The 24,412-nt window shown below is 39.4% G+C and overlaps 1 protein-coding gene across 1 annotated transcript; it reads left to right on the top strand.

The window, feature by feature from the left end:
• The first annotated feature begins 12,564 nt into the window (after positions 1–12,564).
• On the top strand, positions 12,565–24,029 carry LOC140936997 (epidermal retinol dehydrogenase 2-like). The gene is made up of 6 exons (XM_073386518.1): positions 12,565–12,828; positions 13,097–13,473; positions 16,175–16,446; positions 17,915–18,159; positions 18,758–18,889; positions 23,760–24,029. The coding sequence occupies exons 2-6, from the start codon at positions 13,215–13,217 to the stop codon at positions 23,860–23,862; spliced, it is 1,011 nt and encodes a 336-aa protein (XP_073242619.1). The 5' UTR covers positions 12,565–12,828; positions 13,097–13,214; the 3' UTR covers positions 23,863–24,029.
• The last annotated feature ends 383 nt before the right edge of the window (positions 24,030–24,412 follow it).

The raw sequence follows: 24,412 nt of genomic DNA, 5'->3' as shown, positions 1-24,412 counted from the left end.
TTTCTTAACAATACAGTGAGATGTGAAAGGTATTATTGTTAAGCAAAAGGTGTTTTAGCTCTAGGAAAAGGGTAAATAAAAAGTAGTTGGCATTTTATTATATTTTGTCTCAGTTTGATTATCTTATATCTAATATGAAAAAAAGGGATAATTTGAGCATTCAAGCACCCCTGCCCATTTCATGTGGGAGTGCCTACCCCGCAGGAGCCAAAACAACCAGGCGTTTCCATGATTTGTTAGGTCAGTCTTACACTACTTCTTTACAACTCTTTCTTTATTTATAAAAAGACTGCCAAGTCTGTAACAGTGGAACCAAAACACTCCACTTTACACACCTACAAGGTGTGGTGAACCCGCCACTCCCCCCTCCTCCATATAAGGAATCATGCACTTCTGCAAGCCAACGTATTATCAACATAATCTAATTAAGAAGACACAATTGATCATTGATTATTGCTTATACATATGCATTCTTAAGCAGTTGTGAAATTAAAGCCTAGAAAAAATAAGGTATAAATTTCACAACTGTTTAAGTTGTGTAAAAAGCTGTGATGATGAATCATGTCTTAATATCTTTCTCTCAAATATATGGTCTTTTATATAGTCACTTGCATCTTCACCAGCTATGGAACTCACAACGTGATTAGCTCCCAGTTGGCTTGACAGCTCAGTTGGTAGAGCACTGCACCAGTATCGCAGATGATCAATCATGTCTTCATATCTTTCTCCACAGTTCAAAAATATGTTCTTTCATATACAATGTATTCACTTGCATAATCTAATTATGTTGGGGAAAGCCATATGTATTCCACTCCCCAAAGTGGAAGGCAATAACAAGTTGGCCTTTGGTTAACTTGTAAACAAAAACCATTTTTTTCTCTTCTGATGCGATGACATTAACTTTACTGCCAGCTTTCTTCCCTGTGAGAGTCCTCTTGAAGTATTGCACAACTTCTTCCTCCATCAGGCCGGAAAGCATTGAAAGCAGCTGTTTGGTGGGTCTTAATGAAGAAAACGAAATTGTTTCTGCCTTTTTGTTGGCACCAAAAGATACGAATGACTCGGCAAAGCCCTCTGTAGACTTTGTTACTCTCAGTAACACGCGAAAAACCGCGTAGGGGACGTCCCGGACAATTTCGCTTTGGAATGGGTTTCTTACCCGTCGTCGTCCGGCAAGACGTCTGTTAATGGCCTCCAGCCATAACCTGGACTCCGACCTCATGATGGTACCCACTTGAATCTGGGTGTTAAGGATCTGGGAGGCTTTTACAGGTAAACCTGCAACTCTTCGCCGACTTAGATCGTACAGTGGGACAAGCATTGACACGCCAGCGTCGACAAAAAAATCGACGTCTATGCTGGCATCTCCAACCTCCTTTAGGCACTCTGTAATTCTTTCAGTCAAAGTGACCTCTTCACTCGCTTCTTCTTGGACATGAACGTCCATTTCTTCCTCCCTTGCAACTATTTCGACCACTTCTTCTACTGAAAAATTAGCCGCCATTTTGAAATTAGGCGAAATTAGGCGCTAATGCCGCGGATAACCGCTGAACAAAATAAATGGCGAACTTGAGCGATTTTGAGTTACTCTGTGCCCACCGTGTTGAGGGCACCTGGCGGCAGTTGTTTTTGTGGATCTTTGTGAGTAATAAATTTATGCCTTCCTGTGTAATTTTTCTTGTAATTGGAGAAGAAATTTTCCTGCCTTAGCCGGATTGTTCAGCTGTAACAAAAGTACATACTTTTTTTTTTGCTATTACGTTATAATTAATTTTGATTTCCAAAAGATAAACAAATGTTAAAGACGGACTGGTAAAGTCACTTAAAACAGATTGGATATTTCCCGTCACAGACCAATTTGCGGTCTTTTCCCAGCTGAATGCCAGTCTTTACGGTAGACTTTTCAACAACTCAGGCTGTTGGTTTGAGGCTAGAAGCTCAATTCCAAAAATGCTAGAAAGCTCTTCATCATTGCAGTCCCGGATTTTTGAACATTTAGTTGAGAAAAAGAGATGAAAATCCGAGATTCATAGATAGAACTGAGCGCGTCATCATTAAGATACTAAATCTTTATTTACGTTCTTTTCATAGTGACTCAATAGGACTTTTATAGGGCAAGCACGTGCGCTATGTTATAAATCAGCTTGCATGATGTTTTTCACACTGCTCCGTGGAATATGCTATTTGGTATTACTGTGGAGAGGTTTTAATGGTAAAGACATTCTATCTTTGATGAGAACTCTTTATTCTTGTGACCTTAGCCATCACTTAACTGTCTGACTAAATAGTGGTGTGCTGATAACGAGCAGCCGTAAATGCCGGAGACTGATGATTATAGTGACTGTTATTGGTTCCAGGGAGGACCTAAGTAAGTCTCATTCTTCTGTCCTAAAGCATATAAATGCAAAACAAGAGAATACGTTCCTAAAAAATATCGAAGATAAACATTTTCTCTGTAGAATACTTCTAACTCGCTGGAGCGACGAGCGAGCCGGCGAGCTGCCGAGCCACTAAATCATATACCTTTCTCGTTCTTTATTGGAATAGAATTACAATAGTTGGAAAAGTGGCCCTGTATTCTGTAGTTAAGCCCTATAGGAGCAGCTAACCACTACGCAAAACAATTTCGCTCTCACACAAAGTAGAAACGCGCTAATAGTTATTATAAATATTTCTCGGTCTATAAGTTAACCACGCGAAAACAATTTCGCTCTCACACAAAGTAGAAACGCGCTAATAGTTATCATGAATATTCCTCGTTCTACAAGCTAACCACGCAAAACATTTTCGCTCTCACACAAAGTAGAAACGCGCTCATAGTTATTATGAATATTCCTCGTTCTATAAGCTATAACCTCACAAAACAATTTCGCTCTCACACAAAGTATAAACGCGCTCATAGTTAGTTTAAATATACCTCGTTCTATATGCCAACCACGGAAAACAATTTCGCTCTCACGCAAAGTAGAAACGCGCTAATAGTTATCATGAATATTCCTCGTTCCGTAAGCTAACCACGCAAAACATTTTCGCTCTCACACAAAGTATAAACGCGCTTATAGTTAGTTTGAATATTCCTCGTTCTATATGCCAACCACACAAAACAATGCCGCTATCACACAAAGTAGAAACGCGCTAATAGTTATTATGAATATTTCTCGTTCTATAAGCTAACCACGCAAAACAATTTCGCTCTCACACAAAGTAGAAACGCGCTAATAGTTATTATGAATATTCCTCGTTCTATAAGCTAACCACGCAAAACATTTTCGCTCTCACACAAAGTAGAACGCGCTAATAGTTATCATGAATATTCCTCGTTCTATAAGCTAACTTCACAAAACATTTTCGCTCTCACACAAAGTATAAACGCGCTTATAGTTAGTTTGAATATTCCTCGTTCTATAAGCTAACTTCACAAAACATTTTCGCTCTCACACAAAGTATAAACGCGCTTATAGTTAGTTTGAATATTCCTCGTTCTATATGCCAACCACACAAAACAATGTCGCTCTCACACAAAGTAGAAACGCGCTAATAGTTACAAAGCGAGGTCGAACTAGTGCTAATAGTAATTGCTAACAGTTATAATAGAAGCTTAATATAGCGAGGTCGAAATACAGACATGCCATGGGTACTCTTCGTTCTATAAGCCATCTATGCAAGCGGTAGTTTCGAAAACGAAGACCGAAGCACGAAGTACCCAAATCTTGAAAACGAAGCACCCAAAACTCGAAACCTGTCTGCACTTTAAAAACACGAGAATGCAAAATAAAACTATTTAAGTAGAACTGCGAGGTGTTGCAAATGCATTTCCCCCGCGCTGACTAAATTTTAAAAAGTGACGATTTCCTGTTTTGGACGTGATCAAAGTGTATTACAATGTCTGATGTTTTCACTAGGCCAAATTACTAGCTGAACATTCTTTCTAGGTTTTTTTTTTTACAAAACTAGGACATGTGTTTTTACAGTGAAATTTTACCCGGATATTTCAGCCAATGACCGAGCAATTCAAATTGCAATAGCGCGCAACTTTCCAATGGAGACCCTTCTTATCACCACTAACACCAATGGAGTCTATTTTTGAGTATTGAACAACCCTCAAAAGTTTGCTAAATCGTTTCTTTATTTTTGTGTTTCATTTTCGGCAACAGCCGTTCTATTCGACTGAATTAAATTCGACGTCTGAAACCAAGTAGTGCTAGTGTCGTACTGCAGTCGAGCCAGCTTAGCACGGCAGTAGCACGATGTTTGAAACAGGCCTGAAGTTACTTCAGGAGCCCGAGTAATGGGCTCCTGGTTTCTTGATTTTACTTAGGGCTTCACACACCTATTTTTGGTTAAGTAAAACTTAGCAGCTCTTAAGTCCTACTTAACAGCCGAGTGTAAAGACAACCATTACGTGTAACCATTGCTAATGTTTTACTTCTCAACTTGAAAATGACCGTCGAAAGGACGAAACGTTAATTTTTATAGTGAAATCCGTTTCGAAAAATTTGTTGATTTAAAAGTCTATTTCTTGCGGAAAAAGCTATTTTGGAAAAACAAAATAAAATGTATTCTGATAAGAGTTCAGGACTCACCCGAACGTGGAAATAACATCCGCTCCTGATCACTGATAATTATTTTGTTACATTCAGTGGGCAATAGGTATGTTGATGCTTTTTTTTAATCACCGTTGGTCCTTGGCTTTAAAGGACCCGACTAATGAGACCACAGTTATTAGAGGATGAGACATAGCATCCGCTCCCGAAATCACGAAAACTGTTTTGGAATATTATACTGACTGCCGCAGGAATAGTTATTTCATTGGTGACATTGTTTATTTTTTATTCCTTTTCTTTTCTTTTGATTTTAAGGAAGTGAACAAATCGTGGACACATATACTGTATATGCGGTTCATGACCGACTGGCATTCATTATTTAGAAGTATATCAGTATTATTGTTGGTTTAAAGTTATCTTATCTGCCATAAAAAAGAACAAAACAGATCGACGGAAAAGTCAATTGTTTGTAAAAAAGGGACAGAATTTACACTGATCTCTTTTCATGTGCTGTGCCCCGTTCGCGGAATTTTACAGAAAGAATACTATTGAGGGTGCTATTGATCAATATTAGTGTAACTTAACAAGGCTGTGTCACACTAAAAGCCGTTGTAATTTCTACGATTGGATAGTTACCTAAAGTGTTCCGGTCACAAACGGAACCTTAATTCCCTTTCTAATTAGCGAACTTGTTCTTAAAGTTGTTAGGTAGAAGATTTATTTTGATTGAACTTTCTCCTTTTATCCTCGTTCCTTTGCAAGAACAAAAAACTGTTCAGTAAGGTGACCACTGATCGAGAAATAAAAAGGTAAAAACCATGAAGGAATGAGATTGAGCCTACTAATGTCTTGAACTTATTGGAGTGTTTATTTTCCATGCGTCATCTCAGCCCTATGACCTTTAAAAGGATACAAATTTCTGAAAAAAAAAACCCCTATTATGAACGTAGCCTCATTGTGCCTGAATAAACCCGACAAAGTGCAGCTGGTGCGAAAAAAATTGTCTTGAACTTAGGAGCTATTAAAGCGGAGGCTATCCTCTTAGCTTTTGAAAATGTAATTCTTGTTAACAATTGATGGTTTTGGACTCTTTCATTGGGAAACAGAAAGAAAAAAAACGGCCTTTATAGCGGTGAAGAGGAGTATTGCTTTGATCGGAGTATTTGAAATTAAAGGACAAAATGTTAGCAACATCGAAACAATACTCAAACATTGGGATATTAGCACCTAAAAGAATTATTCCGGCTTCGAGCCGAATTTGGTTTAATTCAGGGAGCAGAGTCTATAATGTTTATCTTCGATATTTTTTAGGAACGTATTCTCTTGTTTTGCATTCATATGCTTTAGGACAGAAGAATGAGACTTACTTAAGTCCTCCCTGGAACCAACAACAGTCACTATAATCATCAGTCTCCGGCATTTACGGCTGCTCGTTATCAGCACACCACTATTTAGTCAGATAGTTAAGTGGTGGCTAAGGTCACAAGAATAAAGAGTCAAGTTTTCATCAAAGATAGAATGTCTTTACCATTGAAACTTCTCCACAGTAATACCAAATAGCATATTCCACGGAGCAGTGTGAAAAACATCATGCAAGCTGATTTATAACATAGCGCACGTGCTTGCCCTATAAAAGTCCTATTGAGTCACTATGAAAAGAACGTAAATAAAGATTTAATATCTTAATGATGACGCGCTCAGTTCTATCTATGAATCTCGGATTTTCATCTCTTTTTCTCAACCAAATGTTCAAAAATCCGGGACGGCAATGATGAAGAACTTTCTAGCATTTTTGGAATTGAGCTTCTAGCCTCAAACCAACAGCCTGAGTTATTGAAAAGTCTACCGTAAAGACTGGCATTCGGCTGGGAAAAGACCGCAAATTGGTCTGTGACGGGAAATATCCAATCTGTTTTAAGTGACTTTACCAGTCCGTCTTTAACATTTGTTATCATCTAACATTTGTTAACATCTTTTGGAAATTAAGTTAATTATTACGTAATAGCAAAAAAAAATGCACTTTTGTTACAGCTGAACAATCCGTGTAGGGCAGGAAAATTAATCTTGCAATTACAAGAAAAATTACACAGGAAGGCATAAACTTATTACTCACAAAGATCCACAAAAACAACTGCCGCCAGGTGCCCTCAAGAAGCCTTAATGACCAGTACATGCCAAGAGCTTCTTCCATTGTTCGTCTATTCAACGTAGGAAGACAGTCGTCTTCGTTAGTAAAAAACAAGGTTCCTGGATTTCGCCGAGTAAAACATAAACCGCATCTCAACGACTAATCCAAACCATACTCTTTGTCTCCTTACAAACATTTGATTATTGTAACTTTAGGTGGACTTTTAGACTCTTTTTCCTTTTTTTTTCCTGCTTATTAGTTTCCATTCAGTAATTGATCGTTGACGAATAAATAAGCAAATTTGCAGTCAGTTTGAGAAAAAGAATTTTCTTTCAAACTAGACGATTGTGGCGTGTGTGTAAGATGCCAATAGAAGCGTTACTTTGTTCTTCTGCGGCACATTATGAGAATTTTGCAGTTACATTTCTTTTGATGTTTATATTGAACTCGTTTTAGGAGGAGGCGTCAATGCCAGAGCCTGATGCGATTTCCATCTCTATTTGCTCTACTCGTCACAAATCGTTGAAACAGGAGCCATTTGTCTTGAATTTTCTCCAAATTTCTTACATTCACGCTTCACACCTTTGTTCTCACTCAAATGTGCCGCTCTTCTTCCCCAATGTTGAGCCGAGTGTATTTTGGCGCACTGAAGTAGCCGCGCGAGAAGTTGCTCAGTTAATGTAAAACATACGTCATACCCAAATTAAGAGATGATCGTCCGGGTGAGTGTATAGTTTGTGATTAGGACTGTTATTGACAGTGACTGACGTTTAGACAACTTTTGCGATAGTCACGTCACCTTCAGAGTCAAAGTGGGTTGTATCACGTTAGTTGACGGTTTTAAACTCTAGTGGTTGACCTGATTGGTCAATTAAGTCGCGATATTATTTGTCGTCTGTCGGTGAGCGGTAATGTTATTGGCTATGAAGATTAGACGTGCGTTTCGATCCGTCTTATGTCACAGTTAAAGGATCAGTTAATGTTAGTCAAATTGTCGGTTGTCCAGTCATTCTATATCGTTGTGAGTTTTGTCTTAAGTCGTTTGTACGGTGGGCTGATCTCCAGTGTAATAGACACAGCTGACGTCACATTTCGCTTATTCGACTTTGTCACATAAAATCTTCTCCTGGTTCCGTTTTTTTTTCTGTGGTTCTTCTGGTTCTCGTGGTTCTCTGGTTCTTGTGGTTTTCGTGGTTCTCGTGGTTCTCTGGTTCTTCTGGTTCTTGTGGTTCTCGTGGTTCTCTGGTTCTTCTGTTTCTCTAGTTCTTGTGGTTCTCATGGTTTTCCGGTTCTTGTGCTTGGTTACCCTGTTGCACTAGCTGCCAGATCTCCAGCGATTGGCACGGCATGTGACCTTTCCCGCTCAATTTCAAGAAGGCGGGTGAGGAAGAAATTCGTTCCGTTCAGGATCTTGAAAAAAGGCTTTCCAGTGTTTCGCTCCCATTCGACGAGGTCGTTCCACAAAGTTTTATCGATTGGTTCGATATTTTTGCGAGAAGCCATGGCACCACTAGGGAGCTGTTGTTAGGCAGTGCACTCGCATAAGGAACCACGCGAACCAGAAGAATCAGAGAACCACGAGGACCACGAGGACCACGAGAACCAGAGAACCAGAAGAACGGCAGAAAAAAAACGGAATCAGGAGAAGATTTTATGTGACAAACTCTAATAAGCAAAATGTGACGTCAGCTTTGGCTATTACACTGGTACACAAGCACAATAACGATCACCAAAAATAAGCAAACCGTGATAGGTTATTACGCCTCTCTCTTTAAAAGGAGCTGTTGAATAGGCCATTTCCGAGTTTCCCCGAGCCTCTGCTTCAAGACGAGGTTAAGTGCTCAGCGTTTGAAATGGAAATGATTTTTCATTGAATTCATTTCAACAAGAAAGATTGTGCACTTGGCCTCGTTTTGAAATTGAGGGTATTTGGAACTCGGAAGCGGCCTAACGTAATGTTGTAATAAGGAACTTAATCAGTGTTTGCGCTAGATACTATCGTACGGTGATTGGCCTCACGTTTTGGCCGGAATTTTGTCTGTTGAGGCTCTGTGCATCTCAACGATATTCCCAAGCAGCTCCTAAACACAACTCACCACTTCTGACCCTCCCATCATAGCATCAAGTGTTTGGACAAGTTCAGCTCTAGTCTGGTTCTTTAGTTCCTCATAACTAACCCGTGCCACTTCACGGAGCCGCCGTTCAATATGAAGAGCCTGGGTTCCTTCCATTGATGTGTGAGAGAAAAACTCGGAGATGTGATCCAACACTAGAGGGTTGTAGACGACATCCAGTGGCTGAGTGGTCACTGACAACCTGCATAAACGACATCCAAAATACAGGTGGAAGGCAAGGTTAAAATTACATAACAAGCAAAAGCAGGAATGTTGCCTCTAGTCTACAGAACGGACGGTAGCGGCGGATCCAGGGCAGGGGCGCGGGGGCCCGGGGGCCCGGCGCCCCCTTATTTTTTTGAGGCCAGGCCCTACCCACCCCCCACCCCCCCCCCCCCCCCCCTATCCGTCACTGGACGGTACAGCATTGGATCGCTTTTAGCAATGGGCAGGAAGTTGTGGGTTTCACTTCGTTCCATTCCTTCCAGGAAATCTAAGTTTTGTTGTATGCTGGGCACGAACGTTCATTGGTTTAAAAACAAACACAATGATGTTTGCAGTTGAGTCAAATGGCTGGTTGCAAATTATCAACATATATACTTGCCTCCGACGCAGAGGGGAATGAGACAAAAGAAATGCAGTATTAATCCCTGAATCTCAAAGCAATCTGTTTCATTTGCTTTACTCCCATCAGTCCTGTAGCTATGTGCGAATTTAAATAATAAGAAATAAGGATATCGTGATGAGTCTTTGGACGGGATTTAAAGCCGAACTTTTTCCCTGCTTTTAAGCGGCTTAAAAAGCATAACGCGTATCGCTGTTTTAACGTTTAACGTTAACCGTTAAACGTTACACATTTGTCATGTCTAATGTTTCCTTATCAACCAACCTGTACGCAACTTTGCTTGTTGGTGACAGAGACTCAAACTTCATTTCAAACACTGGTTCATTCATGTCTTGTAAAAGATTAAGGCCAACGCTGGCTGCAGACATAACCATGGCTCCAGTTGTGGCTTTTGACAGTGTTCCCTGTTGCTTCTTAGCAAGCGAAGCTTTCTGCAATTTAAAATTTTAAAAAAGAAATCTTCTTAACTTCCAACAACCTTCGTCACATAAATGGTTCAGTAAATTACATGCCCTTCTATTCATTGACTTTAAAGGTATATAGACTAACCTTACTCTCCCGGCCCTGGGGACAAACTAAAGATGGAAACAAAGTTCCAGGTGTCAGTTTATTGTGAACAAAGAAAGCTCCCACCATCAGAAAGCTCGGCTTCAACTACAGGCAACGCTGTCGTCTGTGAAGAGCTATTTGATTGCTTTGTGTTGATCAGTTTAAAGGAGCCAGCATCAAGTCTGAAGTTCAGGTGGGCGAAGACCTGGTCTCGGTTAAAGGTTGACTCGTTGAGATGCTGATTGTCCGCGAGCTCGTCAAGAAACTCCTCTTCCTCTGCAAGAAGGAAGTCCGACATAATGAGAGATTTTTCATTGCCATGCAAGAGCGTCAAACTTAAACGAAGATCAGGGGCCCCTGATAAATAAAGAGCGTAACGACTCTCTGCAAAGTAACGATATTCCCGATGGTAAAGAACCCAAAATTGATTCGTTTCCTGTATTGGTGAATTGTCGGTTGAGTATCGGTGAGATATCGGTGGTGTATTGGTCAACAATCGGCAACGCCTAGAGTCAGTCAATATATTGGCCGAGTGATGTTCTACTGTCAGTCGAGTATCAGCCAACAAATCGACCAACAGTCGGCCGTGATAGCATCAGTAGCGTGTCGCCAGTGTATCGGTGAACTGTCAGTCAACTACTGGTAAGTTATCGGTGGTGTATCCGTCAACAATCGCTATCAATTTTACTCTATGCTTTTCCCTTTGTTACAAGGTTCCTGACGTCAGCTGACACGCGATGGACACTAATGCTTGTTACACACATCGGTTTCGGCTGATAACGGGTTGATTGTGGCCCGGGGGGGGGGTACTCCCTTATAAGGGCTTAATGGGGACGTGCGGCCATCCAGGGTATGTTTTTCGGGATTTTTGTCTTAAACAGGGTATCGATTTTATCATTTTTTGTCTTAATCTGGGTATCGATTTTATCAGTTTTTGTCTTAATCTGGGTATCGATTTTATCAGTTTTTGGCTTAAACAGGGTATCGATTTTATCATTTTTTGTTTTAAACAGGGTATCGATTTTATCATTTTTGTCTTAATCTGGGTATCGATTTTATCAGTTTTTGTCTTAAACAGGGTATCTTTTCTTGGACGATAAACAGCCTGCGCGTATGTTCTACGAATGTCTTAGAATTCTGTCTTAAACAGGGTAGGAAAATCAGCGATTTTTGTCTTAAACAGGGTCAGGGTATGAGGGGCCGGGCCGCACCTCTCCACCCAAGGATATATCGAGTACCCCCCCCCCCCCACCTCCGGGGATTGTGAACAATCCGTCGACAAAGTGTCGGCGGCCGATAGACTGTAGCGGTCAAGTACCTAGCACATATCCGTCGAGACGTGGCCAACTCTTGGTCGTCAGTCGGCCGATACTAGACCGCCACATCAACCAACAGGTCAAACTACATTTCCACCATGTATCGGCCGTTACGTCGGCCAAGTGTTGCTGATATGTCGACGATCCGTCGGCACATCACGGCCGACTATTGGCCGATTATTCAATAGCTAGCGAGTGTCACCAGCATATTGGTGGAGAGTCGACCGATTATGGGCTGACATAGCAGCCAATATATAGATCAACAATCGAGCGAGATGTCAGCCAATACATTGATCGACAGTCCCCTAAAAGACACATGATCCAAAATGAGTGAGGACAGAGGAGGTTATAGTCTCCCTCAAAACTGTTTTTTTGGATGTCACGCAACGCTTCCCCAAAAGAACTATCTTTGGGGGAGCATTGCATGACATTCAAAAAACAGCTGTGAGGGAGACTAGGGAGATTATTACTTGGAACCCTTCAATTGTATGTAAACTGTGCAAATGAAATGGCCATTTTCCACAAATGACTATTAAATAAGTTGCTTAAAAAAATAATGAAATCTTGGCTGCACTATGTGAATGCATATGATAAATGATTCATTTTCAAGCTTGTCAAAATACAAATCTTAAATTCTTACATATAAAGAAAGAAATGTTATGTAATGTTGCTTTGTGCAAACTTGGAAAAAGGGAAATGAACCATGAACCACAAAATTTTTACTCCCTATATGCATTATATTGCAATTATGTACTATATTGCATTATATACTGCGACCCGTTCATTATAGCTTGAATAAGTGATGAATGTAATGACCAGATCCTAGCCAAATATTTTGTAAACATGTATTCTACATTGTAATTCTTGCACTTAAATTATTCAATAACTGAGCTTACTTAAACTGTTTTAGTCAAAGAGCTATCTTATGAAATAATAAGTGTATCAAGAATGCATTTAAACTAATGTGTTGACATGTATAGCCTTGTACTGCCATGTGTAGCCATGTATTACCATGTATTGCCATGTATAGCCATGTATAGCCATATATTGCCATGTATAGCCATGTATTGCCATGTATAGCCATGTATAGCCATGTATTACCATGTATAGCCATGTATTGCCATGTAATGCCTTGTATTACCATGTATCGCCATGTATTACCATGTATTGCCATGTATTACCATTTATACATTTCTTGATACACTTTAATAACCCCACTTAGGGTACCTACCCATCATCATCGTCACAACGATCGCGGGCTCTACCAGTTGGTAGAGGCTCATGGGTAGGCAAACGAAAATGGCGGCGGGAAATTGAATTTGTGATGGCAGGAATTGATGGGAGGTTATTGTTTGGAAAATTGATAAAATTTGCATGGTCGTAAACCACGATTTTTTATCTCACACAAAGCTAAATCGATGCGGAAGTCGGGATGTGGCAAAACGAACGCGTAAGTTCGAGAAGCACATAACAGAAGGGTAGGTGAAGTCACAGAAGTCCTCATTCCGCTGAGTCATTCAGGACCGGGTTTAAATTTCACAACGTTTGAAAGGTATAATTAATTCGAAGTGTCTTGCACTGGTCTGTGTAAGTGTCTGTTTTCACTAGTCGATATTATTATTATAGCGGCTTACTTTTAGTGAGCTATGTGCAGCTGTAGAAATTACAATTAAAATTGTCTTTGTAACCCGAAATGGTAACGTATTGAGCATGCATGTACAGCTTAGTCTAAGTCAGTAATCCCGCTAGCAAGAAAATGACCCTTAAGGGCATTAACAATTCTTTTAATCGACATTATTTGTCTTTTCTTTTCTCTCCAGTCCTCCGGAAAAACAGTTTAGTCACATGCACAAGTCGGCAGGTGATCATCCACAAAAACATCTACTGTAACAGAACAGATTGATCGTTATCGCTGCGACCCTTGCGCTTGTAACAAACATGTCCCTCGTTTGTCTCCTGTACGCTTTGGTGGCTCTTCAAGGTTTCATTGTGATCCTGCATTTCACGGGAAAAGGCTACGTCATTTCTCTCATTTTCGAGTTCACCTTCCTTTCTTTCCGCGTTCTGATTTCCTTTTCACAATCGGCTTTTAAGTGGGTTTTGCCGTCAAGAAAAAGCCTTCATGGAGAGCTTGCTTTGGTAACAGGAGCAGCAAGTGGTATTGGTCGACTGATTTCTCTTCGTTTGGCTGAGAAAGGTTCGTTGTTTTTTTTAAAATTATTATTATTGTTGATGTTCGTATTAAAAGTTAAAAGTAAACTCAATTGTCACGACTTCTTCTTGGTTTGTGGCTTAGCTGCTTACGAAGCTTTTGTACTTTAATTAATTTCCACCCGCAGTGACAGAGATACTGAACATCAATTTTCGTTTTGTCCCTAAAATCTCCAGGTTCTTTAATATTCTAGAAACAGTATATACATTTATATAATCCAGTATGGTAATAATAATTATAGTCTCAGACTGTCTATGCTAAAAAAAAATCAATTCTTTGAAGCAAAAAGTGCAAAAAAAATCACTTAAGTGACTGATTTATTTAAAAAAAAACAATATCGTTTGAAAAACGTTTTTGAATAAACAGGAAGCTCATGGCAGGTGTTTTTAGCACCTGAAGCTTTTTCACACTTATATGTACATGTATTGTTGTCCTTTTCCTTAAAATTCAACTCACTATGTTTGGAAAAACAAAGCACCTTTAAGAATCTTTAGAAATATACATGTAGACTGTATGTATTACCGTAAAATTCCGAAAATAAGCCCCTCCATGTATAAGCCCCTCCAAATATAAGCCCCCCAAACTCGTAACACAAAAAACCCTCCCTTAAATCACCCCTCCAAATATAAGCCTCCCGGGGGGCTTATACTTGGAAATTGCCCTCAAATACAAAGTAAAACAAAGCAAAAACGGTAAATTTACTTCAACTATAAGGCTAGCCCAATCGATTTTGAAATTACGCAAATTTCCCTCCAAAAGTAAGCCCCTCAAAAAGGGCCTTTGAAAAATATAAGCCCCGGGGCTTATTTTAAGAATTTTACGGTATTTTGAGCGAGTGGATTATGACTTGATTTAATAGAACAACAAATCCAGTATGGATAACTCTAACACTTTTAATCCTTTAGAAATGTGCTTCTAAACTCTTATGACTAGGTGATCTCCCACTCTAACCTAACTTTTCAGTCTGCTGATAAAATTTTAGGGTGTTGCAAATTTAAAAATGAAATGCCTTTGGCAGAACTTTGGCAGACTACCGTTTATTTCCTAGGATGTTTCTGAATAATTTTTGTGTGTGTGTGTGAGTTTTTTCTTCATTTCTCTTCATAGTTAAAGGAGCTGTGTCACAAAGTTCAGCCAAATTAGGAAATTACATTGAAATTACATTACATAAATTGCCGACGCTGTTTGTGGTACAGCGGATGCTGCAGTCACAGCGGGCTTGGTAGGAAGAGTAGTGACGTACTGTGTGGGGGTGGGTGAGTTCAAGTGATAACTGATCATAGGAGAGCCTGGTTTAGGTATATTCTGCACGAACCAGGGCTTGGCCTGACTTGACGTGGCAGTGGAGGCCGAAAGCAATAGAGTAGTTGGTGGAGGTGGCTGGACTGTAATGGTTGCATTGCTGCCTGTCACAGGTGGAGCGCGGTACACAGAGCTTGTAGTGTAGTGAAGGGGTCCAGCTCTGATTAAAGGACGGTTAAAATAACATAACAGAAACAAAAGATGCCACGGATGGGTAAAACTGAAGAAAATTGAAATTAAGGTTGTTGAAAACTGTTCTGCCTAACAGTTTTTCAAAGTTGAGTTCTGCTGCTTGCAACTTCAAAAATGGTGCTCAGGAGACATATTTGTTTGTCCCGGATCTCTGATTTTGTCATTTACATGTAATTTCTTTGCTTCTTTGCTTCTTTCTCACCTTGTAAGCTGAGGGCGCTTTCAATTTGTCAGAACTGGCCGGCCAGACCATTGCCCGACCAATCTGTTTGATAATGAAATGTGCATTTACAAAGAGTTTTTGCTGAACAACCATTTCCTTGGTGCATACTACTTAGGGTTTGACTGATTAAAATGGAAATTCTCATTGCGTTGGGAATGGTTTGGCCAGTCAGTTCTGAAAAATAGAAAGCACCTTGAGTCTCCTTCAGTCTTCTTCTTGATCAAGGAGGAGAAAAGGAGGCTTTGCGTGATGGTGTTTACCCTTTGAAGTCACCATAGCCCAAACTTCAGTCTTGAAAGCAAGCATCAGTTTATTGATAAACCAATTGTCACAACTGAGCCCTCTGACTGCCAGGTGCACGACTATTAGCCCTGACTTTGAAACTGTAGATACAAAGTATGCATGCTGAACTTAGATCCATCCCAGTTCAATGCATGCGAAGTTTTTCTTGAGTAAGCCAAAATCAAGAAAGTGAGAGGAAGATGCTGCTTGCAGACAAGTGCTGTCATCTGGGTCATTTGTCCATTCCAGTGATTTTGTTACAAATAATTATGGTGAGTCCAGGCACTCATCTTATGAACAAAAAATCAGTCTCACTCCACAACCATTGAGTCCCAGTTCAAAAACAATTAGTCCTAAATTGAAAATTCTTGGCCATTTATGTGACCAGACAGACAAAAGATATTCTTTTGTAAAGCACAACAAATTAAAGACTATAAGAAATATGCATTGTTAAATAACAGCTGCAAGAACAGCCACAGAAATAGTCACATGAACAGGATATTCTGCAAAGACATCTTCAGATTGATTGATCGATTGATCGATCGATCTTTTTGTCTTATGGGACACATGCCATGAACTTTTGTGCATCTTTGGGGAATTTTTTTACATTAGGGAATTGCAGGACGCAGCGGTAACAAAATCACTGTCATTCCGGATCCACCCTTGATGGTTGCTTGCTTTCAACAGGTTGTAGACTGGTTTTATGGGATGTTAATCAAGAGGGGCTTGATGCTGTAGGAAAGGAAATTAAAACTGCTGGTGGTGAGGTGCATTCTTACAAGTGCAATCTGCGAGATAAAACTGAAATTCGTGAAAGTGCAGCAAGAGTGAAAGAGGATGTTGGTGAAGTTTCTCTGCTGGTAAACAATGCTGGCATTGTTTCAGGAAAGAAGTTTATGGATTGCACTGATGAGGAAATTTCAGCCACTTTTGATGTTAACTCCCTAGCCCACTTCTGGGTAAGTCTCTAGGTCTATTAGTGAACAGTTTGTAATATTGCAAGTGTTGTGGCTCACATTTACCCTGGGTTTGAATTTATTTTCCTTTTTTAAGGTGGGGTGGGGGTGGGGTATGGTAATGTTTGATAAACATGTGTTCTTGAAAAGTCCTTGAAAATTGGAAATTTGTGGGATATCATTGAAAAGTCCTTGAATTTTCTCCAGAAGTCCTTGAATATTTTTGAAATCTCCGTGAATAAAGATACACTTAGCCTTCATTAAAACAAGTGTTTAGTGCAAAGGAAAGATTTGAAAGCACAGCAGTACGTAAATTTTCTTAGTGATCATGAAAGTGTGTTTTCATATAATTTCGGTTTTCCCGTCGTCCTTGATTTTTTCCCAAAAATTCTGTATGTACCATGATCATTCATAAACAGTGAGTGCTAAACAGCATTGCACAAGAGTTTCAAAGACATTTTGTGGTACTTTACATGTACCTGACATTGTTTATAGAAGTCAGCTTAACAAGTCTCTCTTTAAGGTGCCTTGGGGAGGGGGAGAGAGAGTGGAAATGCTTTCATTCTATTTTGACCTTATTTTCCACCTTAGCCATGAAGAAAATAACTGCGTGATCATTTCTAATGACCTTTTGACATTACTATTCAAGTATTACTAATGTGAAAATCTTACCGTGAAGAAGTTCCTCAACAGTTGTGCTGACTATGACTTGTAGAAGCATCAACTCTTACATAAATATCACAGTAATATTATAACCTTTTTGGTCACTTCAAGAATGTTCCTCCCAGTAGTTCTTCAACTGTTTATTTGCTTGTAAAAAGAAAAAACAGCAATTGAAGAAGTTGATGTACATGTCAGGGTGCAAAGAAAGTCTGTTTTACAGCCTACCATTTGGGCAGGCTCTAGCTAGCATGTACTAGCCCACAAGTCATTTCAACCAGCTCCAAAACCCTTTTGGATTAGCAGAATTGATTACAATCCTTCTGTAATTTGAATTTCCTCCAAAAACAGCACGTGCCCCTCAGGCAAGTTAGGAACAAAAGTCACTAGCCCGATAGCAAAATCCACTAGCCCCGGGCTATCAGACACGACTTTCTTTGCATGCTGCATGTTGAGATGCTCTTAGTGTAGAGACTGGAAGGAGGTTAATTGGGAGAAAGTTGATTCAATGACCAAACTTGGGGCACAAAAATTAATACAATGTATGTACAATGTAACATTGCTGCTGATTTTACAGGGGTGAATGACAACTATACAAACTTGTCAAAGAAGAGTCACACTGTACATACATGTACCTGAGATCAAGAATTGTCAGTAAATGTCAAATTAAGTCCATAATCTTTGATTATTAGCATTAAGTACAGTTGTGTATGTTTTGTGCTTCATAAAAGACCAAACTTGGCACAGATATCTTTGCCTTTCTACAAAAGGGCTATGATTAAATTTTTATAAATTATTTTCCTCTCTGTAGACCATAAGAGAATTCCTACCTAGCATGCTTCATCGTAAACATGGTCACATTGTAAGCTTAGCATCCATAGCTGGTAAGACTGGTCTGGCTGGTGCAGTTGATTACTGCTCATCAAAGTTTGCTGCTGTTGGACTCATGGAGGCATTACGTCAAGAACTCTCAAGCATAGGATCTACTGGTATTCAATTCACCACAGTTTGCCCTTCACTTATAACTACTGGAATGTTTGAAGGTGTTAAGTTTAGGTTGGTGAAATCATTAATTTTCATTCAGTTAAATGTACATGCTTATCTATAGTTAGAATAATTACAGTGAAACCTGTATTAAGCGAGAACCTTTTATTAAGCTAACAGTAACGAAAGTCCAAAAATTATTTTAATCTCTCATTTACTGTAGATGAAACCTTTATTTTAATGTCCACCTAAAAGTGGACTCAAGCAGATGCAGACACTTAAAAAGTTGATGAAAAGCTCATTTCTATTGTTACAAACTCGTATTTAACCTTTCAAACCCTAAGATCAAAATTTTGAATTCTCATTTGCTGCCCCTATCTATTTCCTGCAGAAGTAAGGGGAGAAGTTGATAAAATATCAAGCAGATTCATCTCGTGTGATCATGTCCGTAATTCTCCTGTCCCTGTTTTACAAAGCATTGATATTACAAGGAGAAATTTGATGCTCATCACTCTTGATGCAATGACCTCTGGACCAATATTTTAAAGAAAATAATGATTTTGAATGATTATTGGTCATGATTGTCATCATAACTGATTATAATGGCCAATTAATACACCTAACAAGTGTATTAAGTGATTTTTGGGTTGTTGTTGTCTTTGTTTATCAGGTTTCCCCATTTGTTAGGATTTAGTATATTAACTCCAGAGTATGCAGCATCGAAAGTTGTGGATGCTATAGAAAAGAACCAGAAGATTCTTATGATGCCCAGAGGAGCGTATTTTTCAACAGCTTTACAACAGTATGTACAGCAGTTTGATTTACATTCAAATAACAGAATATGTTTAGAATTAACATAAAAGAGTTTGTTACTTCTCTGCCAAAACAGCCAAAATGCAAAAAAGAACAGGTGTCGCTTTCTATTCTTAGAAAAAAAAATAGATTGCTGCTGTCAAAATTCTTTCCTCCTTTTCTGTCAGTAAAATTATTATCAGTGCTTCCTGAGAGGACTGTTGCCAGTTTCCGGGCCCATGTTGCCTGTCACTTCCGTAAAAGTGAAGAAGAGCTCCCCTAAAAGTCTGTCAGCCGACTGTCAGTATACTGTCAGCCAACTGTCGACCGACAGTATGCCAACAGTTAACCGACAGTGTGTTGACTAACAGTAAACTGACATTTAAAAAGTTGAGAAGTGTAATGACATCATATTTTCAGTTAGTTTATTATTCTATTACGTAGTCACTTGTCAGAGATAATTAAAGCTGCTTACAACTTGGTCATTGCAAGCAGAGGCTTTTCTGGTATTCAACAGGCGTTCTCAACTGACACTTAGCTGACAGATTACCAACATGCTGCCAACAGTCGGCCGCTGACTGTTGGCAGAAAATTTTTGTAAAAGGCGGTAAATGACTGTCGGCCAACTGTTGGCCGACTGGTGGTCAACAGTCAACCAACAGTCAGCCGACAGTTTTTTTGGGGAGCTGTTCTTCACTTTTTCCGTTGCTTCTACCCCCTGCAAGGTCTCATAATAAATATTATACAGGGAACAATGGTCATCTTGGGGACAGAGGTATAAAGTGGCCATTGTAAAGAGATGAACTGATTATCAGTGGGGAGGTATATATGGATGCAATGTACCACTTCTTAGGGAAAGGGTAGAACCCTCATTTTTTCCCAGGCTTTCTTTCTACAAATGCATAAGTTGTGTTTTTAAAATGCGAAGACCTTCTTTGCATCCATTTCTTCATTCCACAGTTACAATAAAAAGAATTATATGAAATTCATATACTAATCATCTCAGAAACCCAAACAGTGAATATTATGGACTGTTCACCAGGACAAAATAATAGTGGCTGGTGTATTGCTATAATCAGCAAGGGGCTTTCTAGTCTTCTTTTCTTGGTGGGTCTAGGGGTGTTGATCGAATTATTTTGAAATTTGAAAGCCCTAAAATGCGTTTTCCAGCGTTCTGGGCACTAAATTGAGTACAGAAGATAACATAATTCCCATCAAAATGGGCACGTAATGTGCAGTAAGACTCAATCTTTTCAGAAATTTAACATTGAAACAGAAAGTATGTTCAAGTCCAGCATTTTAATTTAAGTGTTGATAGAATTTTCATCAGTTTAATATATAATTCCCAGCTTCCAATTTAGAGGGGAAAAGTAGCCGACTTATCTGAGCAAAGTATCCGCCGTGATTTGTCGTTTGTCAGGGCTTATTGAAACCCTTGGGAGACCCAGGAAGATAGAAAGGCCAATATGTGTCCCCAGGGGGTGGGGAGGAGTGAAGGATATTTTTGGGTTTGAAATTTTTGATTCTGAGATTTTTGGTGGTCGACTTGATTTAAGTAGGGATTTTTTGGGGTCTTCGTAGCAATCTGACGATTACTGGTACTGCCCCTTTATCCCGGCCACAAACACAAGCATTCAATTTTAAATTTATTTTTAGTGTTTTATCATTTAATGCTTCTGTAGTCTACTTGTAGCCGCACCCTCCCCCTGACAAAGGAAAAAGCTCCCTCTCTCCGTTTTTCCTTTGTCGGTGGAAGGGTGCGGCAACACATAGGCTAATGCTTCTGGATAATTTTAATGCGCGCAAATTTGGCATGGGATTCTTTGGGGGTTAATTTTCGGTCCAAGGATTTTTTCGGGTTTTGTTGGATACCCTAGGAATCTTTTAGGGTTTTGATAAATTTTTTGCTCCCATTCGATCATAGGGGTGTAACGATTCATAGTCCTTGCGGTTCGATTCGATTTCGATTATTGCCTTTCGATTTCGATTATGTAAATGCCTCTTAATTCTTATAACATAACGCGTAAATCGATTTCGATTATTGCCTTTCGATTTCGACTATGTAAATGCCTCTTAATTCTTATAACATAACGCGTAATGTAAACAATATTCAACCCTAAACCCTGAATTTGAGAATAGTAGCAAGGACAGGAGGATTCACAGTCGCTTTTGGTTCGTTGCCATGTTTGAGAACCTGACAAATAGCGTGTCGCACCTAGTTTGCCCATAGTTAATTGAGTGGAATGGTTATGAAACCCGTCAGACTCCTTTGTTATATGTTTTTGTGGACCTGAAAGTGCACAACATTCAAAAGAATTCCTATCATTTTGATTGTATTGACCAATAAAAACGTTGCATTAATTTATTCCGTAACAATTTGCCAACAAAAAACAAAGGATTGTGCACTTTCACGGTGCTTTGAACATAAACTGCAGCACTGTTGTTTTTATCATTGATGTTTGTCGCTTTTCATAACCAGTCTCCTCTAATAACTATGGCTACACATAGGCTAATATTTCTGGATAATTTTAATGCGCGCAAATTCGGCATGGGATTCTTTGGGGGTTAATTTTCGGTCCAAGGATTTTTTCGGGTTTTGTTGGATACCCTAGGAATCTTTTAGGGTTTTAATAAATTTTTTGCTCCCATTCGATCATAGGGGTGTAACGATTCATAGTCCTTGCGGTTCGATTCGATTTCGATTATTGCCTTTCGATTTCGATTATGTAAATGCCTCTTAATTCTTATAACATAACGCGTAATGTAAACAATATTCATCCCTAAACCCTGAATTTGAGAATAGTAGCAAGGACAGGAGGATTCACAGTCGCTTTTGGTTCGTTGCCATGTTTGAGAACCTGACAAAGAGCGTGTCGCACCTAGTTTGCCTTATTTGGAAATTCTCAAGGGATGGTTGAAGGACAGCATTTTTACCAGGCAACACAAAATGGCGCACGAAATGCTATCGGCTACACATAGGCTAATGTTTCTGGATAATTTTAATGCGCGCAAATTCGGCATGGGATTCTTTGGAGGTTAATTTTCGGTCCAAGGATTTTTTCGGGTTTTGTTGGATACCCTAGGAATCTTTTAGGGTTTTGATAAATTTTTTGCTCCCATTCGATCATAGGGGTGTAACGATTCATAGTCCTTGCGGTTCGATTCGATTTCGATTATTGCCTTTCGATTTCGATTATGTAAATGCCTCTTAATTCTTATAACATAACGCGTAATGTAAACAATATTCATCCCTAAACCCTGAATTTGAGAATAGTAGCAAGGACAGGAGGATTCACAGTCGCTTTTGGTTCGTTGCCATGTTTGAGAACCTGACAAAGAGCGTGTCGCACCTAGTTTGCCTTATTTGGAAATTCTCAAGGGATGGTTGAAGGACAGCATTTTTACCAGGCAACACAAAATGGCGCACGAAATGCTATCGGCTACACATAGGCTAATGTTTCTGGATAATTTTAATGCGCGCAAATTCGGCATGGGATTCTTTGGAGGTTAATTTTCGGTCCAAGGATTTTTTCGGGTTTTGTTGGATACCCTAGGAATCTTTTAGGGTTTTGATAAATTTTTTGCTCCCATTCGATCATAGGGGTGTAACGATTCATAGTCCTTGCGGTTCGATTCGATTTCGATTATTGCCTTTCGATTTCGATTATGTAAATGCCTCTTAATTCTTATAACATAACGCGTAATGTAAACAATATTCAACCCTAAACCCTGAATTTGAGAATAGTAGCAATGACAGGAGGATTCACAGTCGCTTTTGGTTCGTTGCCATGTTTGAGAACCTGACAAAGAGCGTGTCGCACCTAGTTTGCCTTATTTGGAAATTCTCAAGGGATGGTTGAAGGACAGCATTTTTACCAGGCAACACAAAATGGCGCACGAAATGCTATCGGCTACACATAGGCTAATGCTTCTGGATAATTTTAATGCGCGCAAATTCGGCATGGGATTCTTTGGGGGTTAATTTTCGGTCCAAGGATTTTTTCGGGTTTTGTTGGATACCCTAGGAATCTTTTAGGGTTTTGATAAATTTTTTGCTCCCATTCGATCATAGGGGTGTAACGATTCATAGTCCTTGCGGTTCGATTCGATTTCGATTATTGCCTTTCGATTTCGACTATGTAAATGCCTCTTAATTCTTATAACATAACGCGTAATGTAAACAATATTCAACCCTAAACCCTGAATTTGAGAATAGTAGCAAGGACAGGAGGATTCACAGTCGCTTTTGGTTCGTTGCCATGTTTGAGAACCTGACAAAGAGCGTGTCGCACCTAGTTTGCCTTATTTGGAAATTCTCAAGGGATGGTTGAAGGACAGCATTTTTACCAGGCAACACAAAATGGCGCACGAAATGCTGTCGTCTTTACTCGTCAATCATAAACGCACAATTGAAAGCGTTCTGGATTCAGATTTTACAATATAATAACTCACTAAGGGCACCCTAGAAAAGGTGTGCAAAAATCGAACCGAAATCGAGACTTGGAAGCAAAGAATCGTGAATCGAACCGAACGGTCATAATCGCGATTAATCGAGAATTCGATTAATCGTTACACCACTATAATCGATCATCTCCATCACTTGAAATGGGAGTGCCCTCTCCCCTGGATATATGTCTAAGGCGTCAATTGAAAGTTCTTTGTTTTGATACCTGAATATGTTTAGATGCCAAGCTACAACTGCAGATACATTATTAGGGTTTTCCAATTTCCATCGTGGTGTGATTGATGAATGGTTGACTTTTTTCATGAAAATAATGTATGGCACTGGGATCGAAATGTTTGGTTTGTAATAACTTGTACAAGTCAGTGATAATAAGGTTATATTTCTGACATGTGCTCTGTTTTTTTTTTCTTCAAAGCATCCTTCCAGTAGATGCCACAGATGTGCTATTGAAATTTCTTGGAGCAGATGTTGCAATGAACTCGTTCATTGGACGACAAAGAAACACACCAAAAATGTGACAGTCATACCATAAAAGTATCAAAAATGAATAACTTACATGAAAAGTATAAGCATAGCAACTACATGTAGTATACAATAATAATTATAGCTTTATCTGATATAATCTGTAAAAAAATGATTAAATGTATCGTTGAATGAATTAATAAAAGATAATATATTGTAGGGATTAATAACTGTTTATTATGCAATTCCCCTCACATTTCACTATTCTCCTCGTTCTCTGAGGCATATATATATGTATCGGTCAAATGGAAGCTTCAACATCGCCTCCACAGGCAACCCCCCTGGGCATTTGATTCGTTGATAAACAGAAAGATAGTAAATTTTAAGCTTGGTGAAGAAATGAGAGGTGATGCGATCAGCATATCACGAGCTCGAGACAAAGAAAAAATCTCAGTCCCCAACAAGAATTGAAACTATGACCTTCCGCACACCCGTCGGGTGCTCTAACCACTGAACTACGAAGGACTCCTAGCGAGCTGGGCTATATATAGCCCTAGTTTAGTGGGTAGCGCATCCGACCGGTGTACAGAAGGTTTAAAACAGGCA

This window comes from Porites lutea, chromosome 1, assembly GCF_958299795.1.
Source record: "Porites lutea chromosome 1, jaPorLute2.1, whole genome shotgun sequence".
NCBI classification, from domain to species: Eukaryota; Metazoa; Cnidaria; class Anthozoa; order Scleractinia; family Poritidae; genus Porites; species Porites lutea.
Note: the sequence above shows the minus strand (reverse complement) of the source record. Positions and strands in the feature narration are given on the sequence as shown.

Excerpts from the sequence above, each read along its gene's own strand:
- LOC140936997 (XM_073386518.1), top strand. The coding sequence starts at position 13,215 with ATGTCCCTCGTTTGTCTCCTGTACGCTTTGGTGGCTCTTCAAGGTTTC. Across the intron at positions 13,474-16,174 it reads TCTTCGTTTGGCTGAGAAAG|GTTGTAGACTGGTTTTATGG; the intron begins GTTCGTTGTTTT and ends TGCTTTCAACAG. Across the intron at positions 18,160-18,757 it reads TTTGAAGGTGTTAAGTTTAG|GTTTCCCCATTTGTTAGGAT; the intron begins GTTGGTGAAATC and ends TTTGTTTATCAG.